Source organism: Choloepus didactylus (assembly GCF_015220235.1).
Source record: "Choloepus didactylus isolate mChoDid1 chromosome X unlocalized genomic scaffold, mChoDid1.pri SUPER_X_unloc1, whole genome shotgun sequence".
Classification (NCBI taxonomy): Eukaryota; Metazoa; Chordata; class Mammalia; order Pilosa; family Megalonychidae; genus Choloepus; species Choloepus didactylus.
This window is the reverse complement of record NW_023637621.1, coordinates 2330963-2347456: the sequence shown is the minus strand read 5'-3', so window position 1 is coordinate 2347456 and position 16494 is coordinate 2330963. Positions and strand designations below refer to the sequence as shown.

At 44.0% G+C, this 16494-nt stretch overlaps 1 protein-coding gene across 2 annotated transcripts in view; it reads left to right on the top strand.

The window, feature by feature from the left end:
• Positions 1–1776: 1776 nt before the first annotated feature.
• MXRA5 (matrix remodeling associated 5) overlaps positions 1777–16494 on the top strand; it is a 31133-nt gene continuing 16415 nt past the window's right edge. Inside the window, exons 1-4 of one of the 2 annotated variants that reach the window (XM_037824628.1) lie at positions 1777–2405; positions 4723–4946; positions 14422–14551; positions 14775–15165. In XM_037824628.1, coding sequence (XP_037680556.1) covers positions 4759–4946; positions 14422–14551; positions 14775–15165 — 709 coding nt within the window. In that variant the 5' untranslated portion in view covers positions 1777–2405; positions 4723–4758. Of the gene's footprint in view, positions 2408–4722; positions 4947–14421; positions 14552–14774; positions 15166–16494 lie in introns of both variants that reach the window. The other variant, XM_037824630.1, reaches the window with a different exon arrangement.

Sequence of the window (16494 nt, the reverse complement as noted above, 5' to 3'; positions counted from 1 at the left end):
ACCCTTGGAGAGATTTAGACTGTATTAAGGACAAACGAAGCTATCTGAATTTTAGTGATGGGTTAGGGATGGAGTCAAGAAGGAATTGTTGGAGAAAGAGGCTGATGGAGCTAAGTCTTGAATGCCCATCAAGGCAGCGAGAGAGGGGAGAGAAGACTTTGGGCCAAAAAGAGTCTTAGGAGGTGTGCCAGTTTGGATGTATTATGTCCCCCAAAACACCATTATCTTTGATGCAATCTTATGTGGGCAGACATACCAGTGTTGATTAGACTGTATTCTTTGAGTGTCTCCATGGAGATGTGACCCACCCAACTGTAGGTGATAACTCTGATTAGATAATTTCCATGGAAGCGTGGCCCCGCCCATTCAGTGTGGGCCTTGATTAGTTTACTAGAGCACTGTATAAGCTCAGACAGAAGGAGCAAGCTTGCTACCGCCAAGAGGGACACTTTGAAGAACACACAGGAGCTGAGAGAGGAGCTGCAGATGAGAGACATTTTGGAGACAGCCTTTGAAAGTAGACTTATGCTCCAGAGACGCTAAGAGAGGACAAACACCCCAAGAGCAACTGAGAGTGACATTTTGGTGAGAAGCTGAATCCTAGAGAGGAACATCCTGGGAGAAAGCCATTTTGAAACCAGAACTTGGAGCTGACTCCAGCCACATGCCTTCCCGGCTAACAGAGGTTTTCCAGACACCACCGGCCATCCTCCAGTTGAGGTACCCAATTGCTGATGTGTTACCTTGGATACTTTATGGCCTTAAGACTGTAACTGTGTAACCAAATAAACCCCCTTTTATAAAAGCCAATCCATTTCTGGTGTTTTGCATTCTGGCAGCATTAGCAAACTAGAATAGAGGCAAACTCCATTAGAGTTGGTGCCTAATTAGCTAATAGGCTGTAAAGGACAGGCAAATGGCAAGGATTGCTTGAGTTTCTAGTTTAGCTGACCAGGTGGATAACTATCCCTCAAAGAGGAGAAGGATAATGGGTTATGGACATGCTGAGAAACAGGGCACTTGAAGGCATGAGTTGACAAATCTTTGGAAATATGCCAACACGCAATTCCTGAAAAGTAAGGTTATGGAAGAAGTAAGTCAACCCATTTATGAGCCAATGTCTATTGATGGTCTGTGTAGAAACACACCTGTCCAGGTGCACCAGGAATTCCCAGATATGGAGAAACTAAGCAGCCCATATTCCATGCTTCAGAAGCAACTGGTTTTAGGTCTATTTCTTGCCTCCACTTAACACCTGGTGGAGTGTTGGGCTCTTGACAGGTTCCCAAACAACAGCTGGGATGATTTTCTGGAACGATGCCAGCCTGGAGCACTTCTGCTTCTCATCTTCATGGAGGCGGTGGGGGTGGGTGGGAAGCTATCCTCCGTGGGTTCTGTGCTTTTGCCCCATGGAGGCTCAACTGAGGACCTTCTCCCCCTGATCTCTTATTACCTTTCCAAGATCTGATTTCTGTTAGCCAGAAGCCCACCGTCTCCTCCGTCCCCACCCCTGGGCTAGAGACACACCATTCTCTCCAGTCTCCCTTCCTTGCCCCCTCCCCGTGTCATCCCCTCGTCCTGGCTAGTACCACCAGGCTCCCCAAACTTCCCGGTCCTGGCCCTGCCCCCGGAGACTGCCCCCGCGGGTGGAGAGCTGCTCCACCTTTTTGGCAGGAGAACGCTGGCGGGGAAGAGAGGCGGGCGGCAGGCAGCCCTGGAGAGGCGGGAGGGCGTGGCCGGGGTCTCACGTTGCAGCCCTGCTGCAGCTCGCGGGTTGCCAGCGGGGCGCGCAGCCGGCTCCTGCCTGCGCACGGGCTTCCAGGCGCTGCCAGAGAAAACTCAGGCCTGACCCTGAGGAGTGCACACCCTGTGCCTTCCCTCTCCCTGAAAGGAGAGAAAACGCTTCCAGCTCTGCTGAGAGCGCACTTTCTGCAGCAGCTCCCGCCAGCGTTCCCTGCTTCTGCGTCTCCGCCGCGGGACCCCTGGATTTTCTCTGGGGAGAGGAAACCTCCTTCCCAAAGCCGTCTGTCTGCCTTTGGCGCCTGAGCTGCTTCCAAGTGTCAGTGCGCGAGGGATGCCCAGCCCGGGCGAGGCGCAATGAAGAGGCGAGAGGAGGGTTGAGCGCAGAGAGGCCGCGGTCAGGGTCCCTTGCTCGGCCCCGCGCCCATCTCTCTCCCCGGGGTGGGGCCGGGTGGGGGTGGGCCGAGGCGTGGACTCGGGGAAGCCTCGGCGGCGACGGCAATAAAAGGACGCGGGCTCGCCGTGCCTCGCTGGGAAGCCATGCCGCTCGCCCCTGGCCCCGGGAAGGGCATGGCCCTGGAGGACCGCCGGCCTTGACTCGCTCGCCGGGTCTTGTGGATGCTCCCCGCGCGCCCCTCCAGCCGGCCGCTGCTTCCCAAGGGCAGGTGAGAACCGACGGCGGCCGGGGCGCCCCGGAGCTGCTGCTCTGCCTCTGGGGACGCACTGGGGGGCGAGGACAAAGAGACACACTGAACTGTTTCCAGGCGCGCTTTTAAACGGCAGAGCTATGATCGGAGAGAAGCCGATGGAATCTTGTGGGAGGGAGGGAGGTAGCTTTGAATGGGGTTGACTAACGCGGAGACCCTCCCTCTCTCCCTCCTTTCTCCCTTCTGTCCTCCCTCTCTCCCTGCAGCCATCCCGCCACCCGTCCGTCCCTCGCTCTCTCCAGCCATCCCCGTCCATCCATCCCTTGTTTCTAGGGAGTTGCCAGTAGGATTCCCAAGTGAAGCCGATTCCGCCGGCCCTTGGCCTCGCGAGCGTGGGGGTTGGAAAGAACAATTGGAGCCCCTCAGCTCCTGGTACTAAAAATTTCCTCCTCCTCCTCCTCCTCCAGCTTTCCCTGGAGAGGGACCGGCAGTTGCGCGGAAGCTGGGAAAGTCATCACCGGGAGGGACGGGGTTTGGTGGGGTCACGGGCGGCGGGGACTCGCCGGGCAGTCTGAGCCGCGTTGCGGGAACGCACCTCCTTCCCCCGCGCGTGGGAGCGGGCGCTGGAAAGCAGCCAGGGGCGCAGGGCTGCCTGCCCCGCCGCTCCAGGATGTGGCCGCGGCGGGGTAAAGCAGGCGGGCAGCCTCGCGCCCCCATCCTGGCTTCCCGGGGTTCGCGGGCGGTGCTCGGGGGGACCTCGCAGGCGCAGGCCGAGTGGCCAGGACAGGGCGTCCTCGGGACTAGCGTTTCCTGAGGCGCGTTCCCCGGGTCCCCTGGAGGGCCCTGTGTGGGAAGCAGGAGGGCGAGCGAAGTCTGACTCCGGAGCAGCGATGACGCCTCGCCCAGGGCCGCGCGTGGGCCCAGAGTCAGCATAAAATACCGTTGGAAGAAGCGAGCGCAGAGCGCGTTGCGCGCAGGCAGGGGAGGGAAGGCCCAGAGCGAGCAAGGAAACTTCTCCCTGCAGAGCTGCAGGAGTCGTTTCGTTCCAGAGCTCGGGAGGTGGAGCATGAACTTGCTTTTTGCAAATCAGTCTGCACCGTCAGCTCTTTGTGGCCGACTGAAAGAAAAGGCACTCGCGAGTTTAAGAAAATAGGGTATTTCGAGGTCATCTACACGATGGAAAAGCTGTCAGAGTTGGAAACCCTCCCCTCCCTGTCTGAGAGGGCGTGGTGTTTGCCGCTGGCAATTAACGCTTGCCCAGCCCAGGGATGAAATGACAGGCGTGTTTCCCTGTTGCGTTGCTTTCCGTGCTTTTCACTATTTCTACTTAAAATTCACTCAAGAGAAAAGAAATATTTTAGATGGACAAGGCATGGTCAATGCATGAAAAAAATTTTATCCCTGACATTCTAAAAGATGTGGCTGATATAATCCTATGTTTATCTGAGCTTTTCCAGCTTTACTGTTTGCCACAATCTTTCTTCAAAAATTCCTTTACTCTTTATTTAATGGCAGCGCTGACAGAGGGCCCCCAAAACTTCATTCCCGATAAATATCGATACAGCTCCACCATCATGCTTTGGCTCCTGCAGGCGAGAAATAAGGATAGTAAACAAACTCACAAATAACGGAATGAATTTCTCTTTAGTGGAAGCTTCTTTAAGCACTTTAAGAAGTGATAACAAAAACTTTAAGGAATCCTATGAAAGGAAGGAAATATTTCTAATAATAATGACTTCCCTAGAAGTTTTTTTATTTTTATACAATAAATAATGGCTCAGCCTTATCATTTAGAGAGATAGAAATAAAACATTGATTATGGGATATAATTGGAACCTAATCTCCCTCTTTCTCTCTCTATGCATGTAGGTATGCATAGATATGTGTATATGTATATATTCCATATTTAAAGCATGGAGAGCACAGTAGAGTGAAATTTCCAAACATGTGTGTGTGTGTGTGTGTGTGTGTGTGTGTGTTATGTGTGTGTGTGTGTGTATTCCATATTTAAAGCACGGATAGCACAGTATAATGAAATTTCCAAATATAAATATAAATATATTTCCATATATAAATATTTCCATGTATATATATATACATTAGTTTCAAAGGCAGGAATTAAGCATACATCCTGTAGTAATGATTAAAGTGAGTGAAGAAATTTTAAAAAATGTTTTGTATTTCTTTTACGCAACTATTTTAAGGGTCTTTAACATTTATCATTTGAAACCTTGGGAAGCTTAACACCATAATACATAATTCATAGGTAAAGTTACTATAAATTAGTCAGTGCTACCTGACAGTAACCGTCTCTTGTGTCGTCCTTCCACAACAGGTAAACTGGTACCCAGGAGTCACGCACCGCGACAAGATGCCGACGCACGCGCGCTGGGGGGCTCTCTCCGTGGTGCTGATTCTAGTCTGCGGACAGTCAACAGCCTTCGCGGCCTGCCCTCACCCCTGCGCCTGCTACGTTCCCAGCGAGGTCCATTGCACGTTTCGCTCCTTGGTTTCCGTGCCCGCTGGGATTTCTAAACATGTGGAAAGAATCAATTTGGGGTTTGTACCACATTCTCACTGAACGCTTTCAATGTCCTGGCCTGTGCGTTTATTGGTTTAGTGTATATGTATGTGCATGTGTGCAACTTCTTACGTCTATTGATTAATAGACCTGTAGAGATAGTGGCAGTGACAGTTTTTGACTATACTAAATGAGGTGCTCTTGGCATATTATCTGCTGAATATATCCATTGGCTGCAACCACTATCATTGGATTTTCTATCAAAGCATTATGGACAAATTCAGTTTGACAAGAAATTTCCCTTGATAGCGTTTCTCTATAATTTGTAGATACAAATGCAGAGGACACACACTCAAACACACACAGGTAAGAAGATGTCCCAAAAGACATCTGTGCCCATGATGCATGTTGGAAAAAAGGGTGCCAGTTTGGGAACCAGGGGCAGGGAAGTTATTGCATGCATCATCCCAAGAGGATGGTAATTGCGTGATGGGTTTAGACTTGCAACAGCAATAGTTTATGAATTGAAGAGTTGTTTGCATTTTATTTATAGTCCCTAGAATGTGTTTCTTCTTGCCCGTCTTTAAACTCAAGTGTTTTGTAAGCATGAAACTTTACCAATCTTCTATTTCAGTAGAAACTTCAGAAACTATTTAAGAATTAAAAAAAAAAGTAGAGCATCTGTGTCATTGTGTAAGTCATCTAGATGATGGTATTCTGTCTTTGGAGAAATGAAACTATTGCAGGTTTTGCTTTTTAAAAATAATAATATATATTTTAAAGGATATTTTTATGTGACATTCCAAAAATTATTTTTACATTTTACTTTTTATGCATAAATATTTTATATACATAAATGTTCATTGATATGAATCATAGGTGCTAATGTATAATATCAATTGCAAACAATCATTTGTACTTCAACAAAATATATATATATACTATTTTCTAACATTGAGAAAACAACAAAATAATTTACAGTTTTATGAAGACCTACTGTGGGGAGGTTTTAATAAAATGAAATGCCGAAACTTTAGTCAATGAACAAGTAATTGTAAATGTGATGAGACATTTTAGAGTGTAGAATTAAAAAAAAAAAAAATCCTTGCATCTATTGGCTATAAAGTCCAGTACTAGAATAAGAGAGAATGGAAAGTTAAGACAGTAAAATAAAAACCTCCCTAATCCAAGGCAATAGACCATTCAATAGTTTTCTCAATAAAACCTTGGGAAGAATTACAATTTGAATGTCTGGAAATCTGACCATGAGGATGATAACTCACTGGGGAAAACTATTTGGCTTTGCTGGAAGAGTTTCCATCTTTACAGCCTTACAATTTATTAGGATATATTATTTGTCCAATGAGAGTGAGAGAAAAGGAACGAGCTAACGCCAGCTGGAACTAGATTTGGATGAGTTGTGCTGGCGTCTGTAGAGAGTGCAGGGAATTAAGCTTTATCTACAATTTCCCTTCTTTATTGCACTTCCTCCCATGCAAGAGTTTACTTCCAGTGACTGTTCCTTATAAGAACCATTTTTAGCTCATTGTTCAAAAAGAGACCAGATCAGAACTTGCTGGGATTTACCAACTAATCCCTAGATCCCAGCCCCTTGGCAGGACACACAGTGGGATTCTGTCAAACAGGTTTGGTAAAGCACCAGAGTAACCCATGAGAGTGGAGTGGAGCAGGAGGGCTGTGTCCCCAAAGACATCTGTGCCCATGATGTATGTTGGAAAAAAGGGTGTCAGTTTGGGAACCAGGGGCAGGGAAGTTATTGCATGCATCATCCCAAGAGGATGCTAATTGCATTATGGGTTTAGACTTGCAACAGCAATAGATTATGAATTGAAGAGTTGTTTGCATTTTATTTATAGTCCCTGGAATGTGTTTCTTCCTGCCCATCTTTGAACTCAAGTGTTTTGTAAGCATGAAACTTTACCAACCTTCAAATTAGAACATAGTTTCATGGTTTCTTTTAAACAATGAACAACAAAAACAATAAATTAAGTACCCATAGGCTTCACCATGAGAATAAAAGATACCAAAATGCTTCCTTTTTGTATGTTGACAATGATAGATATATTGAGATATCATTGTAATAGTAAAAATTAAAAAAAAAAAAACTTAAGAGGATACTTCTTGCATCAACACGTTAGTTCAATTTGACTAACCTGGTAGAATGTGTTAATGAATCACTTTTTATCACTCTATAATTTCACAGTACTGTTTCTGAAAATCAGTCTCAAAGTAGATAACGAAGCTGGTATGATGTATTTTGATGGGGGGGAGAATAAGCCAGAGGGATGTCAAAAAATAAAACTCAGAGTCTCATCTATTTTCTAAAAGTTTGGAGAGGCTATAAAGCTCTCAAAGAATGAGGCATTTGTTGGCGGAGGACTCTTAAAACTTGCATTTGCACACAGCTGTCGTTAAGGTTCTAAGAGTGCGCTGAAGGAGAGATCTGATGTTTCCTGTTTGGACAGTCTAAAGCTTTTCCATAAATTACTTCCCCAATGTTTTTGAGTAAACAAACAAAAAAAAAAGTCATCCATCTAGTGTGTAATTTACAGATTTCTTATGATTTTTTCTTTAATTAAAAGACTGGTTTTGATGGCATCTTTGTGGAACTTCTCAAATACCGATACCTGTTTTTCTATTTCAAATATTACTTGGCAGCTGGTATCCATGTAGCTTTTTAACATATATCATCTGATATGAACATTTCACTTAGTTTGTTAAGTAGTTGGCTATTGACAATCAACAGGTGAGAAAGATAATCTGAAAAGGAGGTTATGTGACTAGTAAACTGTAGCACTCCTCCCAAAGTTATCTAAGCCTGTAGCCAGGCTCCTTTTCCATAGCAATGTGCCAATATCCCTCATCTCTGCTGAATTCCAGAATGACTCAGAAAGTACCCATCCACACCCTCTGGTGCTCAGAGGGAAGAAAATTCCTCCTCTGCTTGACTCACATGGGCTTTCGTCTGTCCCAGAAACTTCTCTGCATTCTTACCTCTGGCACTTGCAGATTCTGCAGCTTTCAAAAAGGGTACCGGGAAGAGAATATAGGAAGACAGTTTCCTGAACTGAATTTCTCCAATCCTGGGTCTTTGGCAGCCTCCTGACCAGAAGTATTTATTCAAGAATGGAGGAACTCCAACCATGACACACCTCTGTACCAGAGCATCTTCCCTTCTCCACCTTCATGCTATGTAAGGGAGACTTTCATTATAGTCAGATGTCAAATTGGATCTGAGGGTCATAGCTCATAAAGACAGCAAAAACACATACCACACCATTGTGCTAAAGAATGTTGAGGAACATCAAGTTCTTTATGACTCATTGTAGAGACTGAGTCCTTGACCCCGGGCTCCTCTGCCTGAGATGAGCCTCCCCATTTTGGGCCCTCTACTTCTCTTTCCCTGCAGACCATCCTTAGGTGATAGCATCCTCTTCTGGAGCTTTAAATCATCACCCATTTGGCCAGATATGAAACTTGGGTTTTCATTTCAGTTCTGAGCTCCAGCCTCATCTACCTCCACTTGGATTCTTACAAATGTCTCAAATATAACATGGCAAAACAAAACTTTGGATTGTTTCACCCAAACCTGTCTTTCCCAGCCTTTCCCATCTCAGAAAAGAGCTCCAAAATCCACTCGTTTGCTCCATCTAAGCAGAAGTCATTCCTCCAATCTTGTCTTCACTCCCAACACCATCAATTAGTATTGCTTGATGGTTCTTCTAAGCATGCTGGAAACTTCCCACTTGCCTTCATCTCTGACGCTACTACATTGGTTAGGGATAGCCACATCCTGCGCTGGGATCCTGGTAGCCATCTTTCTCCTGGTCTCCTTCTTCTTCTCTTGCTCCATTCAGATGATTCTCCACACAGTGGATGGAGTCGTCATTTTAGCACACAAGTCAGTTTATGCCATTCTGTTCCTTAAAACTTTCCCATGCTTCTCATTGCATCTGGAATAAAGAAAACAAACTCCTTGCTTTATCCCCTGAGGTTCTAGATTACCTGGTCCCTGCCAACCCCCCAAATCTCCCCTGACACCATTCTCTCTCTTCCTTGTTTTGTTTCCAGACAAACCTTAGGTTCAAAGAAATGGAAAATTGTTTAGATGTTGACAACATTCCCTTTTGTGTGCTTTCCAGTCCATACAGAGTTAGTAGTAGAATCCTAAATGATGATAGGCTTGTGAAGCAGCATATAGACTGCCTGGGGTTAAAGGATGGTCTCTCAACCTCATCACTATTGACATTTGAGGCTGGATCTTTCTCTGTGGTGGGGCCATCCTGTGCATTGTAGGATGTTTAGCAGCAGCCCTGGCCTCTACTCATTAGATGCCAGAAGCTTCCCCCTTACCAACGTGACAACCAAAAATGTCTCCAGACATTGCCAAACATTCCCTTGTAGGCACAGTTGACCTCAGCTGACAACCTCCAGGCTAGAAGATACAGGCAGAGAAGAGAAAGGGGCCCAAATCATGAGGAAAATCACCAATAATTCCTAATCCTGAGGCAAAGAGCAAAATAATTCAAGCAATCATCTGCCGTGGACCAGTCTGCTAAAATTATTTAGCCAAGCTCAGGTTATGAGAATCAGTCATTGCAAGTAAGAGTGGGCATCTTGATGCAAAGATTTCAGACATAAAATGGACTTATCCCCATGACTGTAAGACCAGGTGGCAGACTCAAATGCAATGGAAAGTTGACACAGCACCAAAAAGTTCCCTTAATATGGGGGCAATGAGCAATGCAATGAGCTTTTCAATGAAACAGTGGAAGTCTTTGGTTTGAATTCTCCAATGTGAGTGTTCAGTTCCAAGATGGGTGGACTCAGCTGCACCTTTTTGTCACTCAAGTCTTAGGTCAAATATCAGCTCCCCAGAGAGCCCTGGCCTGGACTTGAGCTGGAGATCCTTCCCTACTCTCCCTGATGAATTTTCCTCATGAAACATACCACTATCTGAAATTATCTTTTCTTTTTGTTTTTATTGCTATGGTCATCTTTTTTTTTTTTTTAACTAAGAGATCTGTGAACAGGCTTTTTTGGTTTACTGCTGAATCTTCTCTGCCTAGAACACTGTTTGGCTCTCAAAACACACTCAAAGTGTGGTTGCTGAGTGACTCACAGAATGAGTGAATGGATTCCCCAAGATCATGCATCATTTAAAATTCAGGATTCTTAGGGGAAAAACCCCCTTTATTTGTTCCTTTTGTTTCTCCATCTCTAAAAACATTGGAATTGGTTTACAGTGTTAAATCTATCTAGGAGACACCTACAAACTAGACCTGTCATTTTCCTTTGTATTTTTTATTTGAAATAAAAACACATAACTTAAAATTAGCTATCTTAAAGTGAACAATTAAATGGCATTCAATGTATTCATCGTGTTTTGCAACCATCACCAGTAGCTAGTTCCAGAGCACTTTCATCACCCCAATATGGAACCCCATACCCAAGCATAGGCATTCCCCATCCCCCCATCTCCCAAGCCCTAGACAACCACTAATCTGTTTTCTGTCTCTATGGATTTACCTATTCTGCATATTTTGCATAAATTGAGTCATACAGTGATGTGTCCCTTTGTGTCTGCTTCTTGCAATGAGCATGTCTTCAAAGTTCATCCATGTAGCACGTATCTGAACTTCATTCCTTTTAATGGTGTACAGTTCGAGAATGATCATCATCCCTTGCATAGCAGTTTTGTTGGAAATAGGCTTCTTTGAGAAACACTACCAGACTAACTTTATTTCATAACCACGTGCATTGGATTATTCCTAAGGGTTAATATTTCACTCAAAGAAAAATAATTCAGCAATTCTGAGAATATAATTGAGGAAATACATTCCACAAAATTTGCCTGGCTCTCTTTGATGTGCTAAATTGTGTGTGCTTGGGTTTAAGTAAGAAGAAAGGAAAAATATGTTCCATTAAAAAAAAGGCCATCAAAGACGGTCATTAACCATGTTTGACACTTAATTTTTAGCAGCTCCCAACTCAATCATTTAGGCATTCATGAGAATAATTATTGCATGAACATGTTTAAAAACAACTCAAATGATCTCTCTGCCCCTAGACTGTTATTTGTTACTTTTTATTGCTAACACTTGTCATTTCTTTGTGTCTGGTGTAGTCGTGAATTTCCCTTGGATCTTTTCATCGTCTGCCTTCTTGTAATGACAGGTCCAGGCAGAAAGTCCGTGACAATTTCTGATGCACAGCAACTGTCTTAGTTTCCTAGGGCTGATGAAATAAAGTACCACACACTGCATAGCTTTAAATGACAGAAAGTTATTGTCTCACAATAGTGGAGGTCAGAAGTCTTAAAACCAAGGTGTTGGTAGATCATACTCCCTCTGAAGGCTCTGAGGGATGCTCCTTCCTTCCCTCTCCCAGCTTTTGGTGTAGCTGGAATCCTTGGTGTCCCTTGGGTTGTAGATGCATCACTTCTACATTTGCCTTTGTCTTCACATTGCTGTCTTCTCTCTCTCTTTCTCTTTCTGTCTTTTCTCCTTCTTACAAAGACACCATTCTGATTAAATTAAGGATCTGTCCTACTCCAATATGACCTCATCTCATCCCAACTGATTGCTAATTATCTACAACAACCCAATTTCCAAATAAGGTCACATGCTGAGGTCCTGGGTGCTGGCGCTTGAATGTGTCTCTTTTGGGGACACAATTCAACTCATAACAGCAACATTTTGGGGATTATAGATATGCCACTTAATGTTCTGAAGCAGAATTATCAGTAGCATTATTGATGATGAAATTAAGCTTCTAAGAAGTCAATTAACCTGGCCAAGGGCATGTAGAGGTACTCGGGGAAGTCAGAAGGCTTCCAAAGCCATGCTCATTCCATGGAGCCATCCTGTTGCCAGACATCTCAGCTGTAGGAGCATCAAAGCAGGTGTAGAACCTGGGACCCCAGCTCCCCATCCAGTTTGAGGTCAGCTGCACTTTCTTTCCATTCACCAGACTCTGCAGGTGAAAACTGATGCAGTCATTGGGCAAAATGCAACTTATCCTCCCTCCTCCCTCCTCTTCCTCCTCCTCCTCCTCCTCCTCCTTCTCCTCCTTTCTTTTACATTCTTGGGAAGAAGGGAGAGCCCTATGATAAACTTCATGAAAGAAACTTCATAACATTAAATTATAGACATCTTTGCTACATTATCTTTTGAAGAGTTATTACCTAAAGGTCTTCTGCCAAATTGAACAAACTTCTCGATAGGTTTGCACCATGATTCCATAAATTTGAACTCACAGAGTCAGTAAAATTCAATGATCAGTAGATACAGCTGCTCCCACCTCGGCTAATGGCATCTAAATGCACAGTGACATTTTGATATCAAAAGACCTGGATTTTACCCCTAGAGATGGTGAATGAGATTCAGTGTCTTCTCTTAATTTCCTCTTCTCTAAAATGTGGATATCACTGCTGTTGTTGTGCTTGATTGTAGAACTTCTTAGCTCCCACCTTGTTTTAACAGGCCTGGAGACACACTACGTAATTGAAAGAACATAATCTTACATTTTGGACATAATATAATTCAACTCTCTACTTGCATACTAAGTACTCTCAATCCCTGCTCTGTAAAACTAGGAGAACACACCTGCCTCACAGGTTTTAGGTGATAAAGTGCAAAAGGTGTTCAGGTCTGGTTATTCCTTCTACCTTCTGACATTCTATGGATTCCAATGCACAACCATAAATTACACAACTGGGTATCAGCCTAATTCTTTTCATGGTTTATCTCTCACCACTTTTAAAAGCTCAGCCAACAAGAATCAGAAGCAAAGTACCCAAGAAGAGCTGCAGGAATATCATTTAATCCATAAGAGGGAATTTCTATATGTGATTGACCATTCATGACACAAGTAAAAATGACTAGCAGGAAATGTGATTGCCTTATGCTATATTTTCCCCCTGGGCACCATTTTGAATCCTTATAACATTATCCTAATGGGATAGAATGCATTAATTCCATCTGAATATTTCTTTGCATTAATTGCACTTTGTTTTAGTTATCTAGCTGCTAAAACAAATAGCACACAACAGGTTGACTTAACAACAGAAATTTATTGTTTCTGGGGCTGGAAGGCTTGCTCTTTCTTCCTAGGGTTGGTATCTTCTGGTTGGCTGGCAATCTTTGGGGTCCCTTCTCTTTTCCATCACCCAGCAATGCACATGGTGGCATCTTCTTTCTCTTCTGGGTTTTGTTGTCTTCTGCTGCCTGCTCCCGTGGCTTCTCTCTCCTTTCGACTTTCACTTGGCTCGTAAAAGATTCCAGCAATCTGGAAGAAAGCCCAAGCTGACTCAGTCAGATCACACCTTAACTAAAGTAACATCTTGAAGAGATCTTATTTGCAATGGGTTCCCACCCACAGGATCAGGGGTTGAGACCTGAACATGCTTTTTGTGGAAGACATGATTCAATCTCCAATAGTCTTATATAACAAGGCAGTTATTGAAGTGATTTCTAGAAGAGTTTGTTGCAATCAAGGTGAATGCTTTCAGTACTGGAGATTATATTTCCTGGAGTCAAGAGTGTGGTTGAAAGGTGCTTTCTAAGCCTGGCTTGTAGGTGAGTAAAATCCAACCTTGGTATTTCTATTGACTGTGAAACAGGTTTGGTTTAGGCACCTATCCATTCACGAGAGAATTGGTTGTGGCGAGCATCTGCTGCATTTTGCTATGAACTCTTCACCTGCATCCTCTACAAGTCTATTTATTTTTATTTAGGTGTTAAGAGGAAGTGATAAATAACATCAGGCTAGATTTGTTATGTCTCAGCAGAAGTGTTGACACAGTAAGGCAAAGTGTAGGATTATCCACTCATTTTAAAATCAAGTTTGAGTAGCCCACGCGCAATCATTGGCATAGCTACAAGGAACTTCGAAACTCATCAAGAAAGTGGCATTGCCAATGTTTATGCAAAAAAGAGAAAACAAAGCCCAGAATGTTTATAACTGACTTTGGTAATCCATCAGAAATGGCAACTTGTCCCTGTGAAATTGGGTTGTCATGTTTGGCTTTCTGTGTTTTAATGTGGATGCTCCAACCCATTGTGCTCTCCTTCTTTTATTAGATGCAAAGTTATTTCCACGGCTGTCTGCTCTTTTCCCACTTGTGGCAGCCATGTGCTATTCATTACTCCTACTTCACAGAGCCATTTTGACAAGGAGCTATATATATAGACCAGCCTCAGTAGAATCCTAAATCCCATCCCATGCCCAGAAATAACTTCTCACTATATTAGCATACTCCATGTCAAAACTTAATTGAATGAAGACAAACAAAATATCATTCTCCTCTCTACCAGAGAACTGTACAAGGACACAAAGTGATGAACGTTTCTGGGGAATATCCCAATACAGCCTCACAATTACCTTTTTGCCCACATGCTCTTAGGGCAGGCTGAGGAAGAATTTCCCTTATGGATTTGACTATTCACTGTTTCCTATTCTCACTCTGTCTCTCTCTTATTGTTTTCAAAGGTTCAATAGTATACAGGCCCTCTCGGAAACCTCATTTGTAGGATTGACTAAGTTGGAGCTTCTCATGATTCACGGCAACAACATCCCAAGCATCCCCGATGGGGCTTTACAAGACCTAAATTCTCTACAGGTAAAATCAGGCATTTACAGGCACCACTAATTGCAGCCTTTAGGACCAGTAATAAAGAATGGAAACTGTAGAATGCTCCCTAATGATCAATAAAAATGCCCTTTTCTGACATGGAAAAAAAAGCTTCATGTCATCACTTTCCTGCACTTTGTTCTGCTTTCTCTTCTGGGCCGCAGCTTTTAAAACAGTAAGCATTATTATTCTTTTCCCTCTTTCTTTGTAGGTTTTCAAGTTCAGTTACAATAAGCTGAGAGTGATCACAGGGAAAACCCTCCAGGGACTCTCGAGCTTAATACGGTTGCACATCGACCACAACAAAATCGAGTTTATACACCCACAAGCTTTCAATGGCTTAACGTCCCTACGGCTACTGCATTTAGAAGGAAACTTGCTCCAACAGCTGCACCCCAGCACCTTCTCCACGTTCACGTTTCTGGATTATTTCAGACTGTCCACCATCCGTCACCTGTATTTAGCTGAGAACATGATCAGAACTCTTCCTACTGGGATGCTTCAGAACATGCCACTTCTGGAGAATCTCTACCTGCACGGCAATCCGTGGACCTGTGACTGTGAGATGAAGTGGATTTTCGAATGGGATGCAAAGTCCAGAGGTAAGAAGAGATGGTAGCAAATGTGATTTCTCCTAGCTGCACGCTCTTACTTCCCTTTGAGAAGTTACATCCTCCACTGCTGCTGTGCTGCTTAATTCACCTTGTATTGGGTGAAATCTGATGTAAGGCAAGAAATCAAGATGTTAAATTGTATACATGCTATAATTCAAATATATGCATCCCTTAGCAAAATTTAAAGAAATGATCATTGATCAGTTATACACAGTTGCTGACAGTTGTCAGAGAATGGATACTTGGAGTGCTATGTTCAGTTGTTGGCTGCAGCTAGATGTGGGAAGCTAGGGTCGGGAATGATCTGTGAATCCATGTCATGTGAGGAAGTATTATGGGATGCTTGGAGCAGAGAAGCTATTGGGGGTGGGGTAATAGGATTATTATTTTACAGTTGGGGGCCAATGTTCTCTGTTAATCCAGAGGACCAAAATCAGGACCCTTGTGTAGAAGTTGCAAGAAAGTGAATTTTTAGCTCAAAATTAGATTTTTTTCTTTCTGTATCAGTCAGGGTTTTCCAAAGAAAGAGAACAAATAGTATATTTGCATGTGTGTGAAGGGAGGGAGGCAGGCAGGGAGGGAGGGAGAGAGAGAGAGATGGGGGTGGGAGATGGTGATGGCGGGGATAGTGTAAGGAATTGCCTCATGTGGTTGTGTTTGCTGGCAAGTCTGAAATATGTAGGGCAGGACAGAAGCCTGGAAATTCAAGCAGCAGCTGATGTAATCTTGGTTCAAAACTCACAGGACAGGCTAAAGACTCAGACAGGATTTTATGCTGCCATCTTGAGGCCGAATTTCTTCTCCAGGAACCCTTGGTTTTTGCTCTGAAGTCCTTCAACTGATTGTTTGAGGCTCACCCACATTATAGAGGGTCATCTCCTTTACTGAGAGCTCACAGATTGTAGATTCTAATCAAATCTACAAAACACTTTCCCAGCAACACCTGGATGTAGTTGACCAAATAGTTGGGTACCATTTCCTGGCCAAGTTGACACATGGAATTAATCAGCACACTTGCTTTCATCCTTTCCCCAAGCCCCACCTCACAACTCACCATCAGAACCCATTGGGTGTGCCATATCTTGGAGCTGTTTGCTCATCAGCATCCTCACAGCCAGCAGTCTTCCCCAAGACCCCTTTTGTCTTCTCTCTGGGAGGACAGTGAATAACTCCAAGAAGGATTCTCCATAGCCTTGCTCCCCTTACTTCAATTCACCTTCTACAGAGCAGCAGCCAATATGGACTTTCACCCAGCTCTGCCACAGCCCTGCACAAATCCTTCAAGGGTCTCCCAGTGCTCTTAAGACAAAGGGCCCA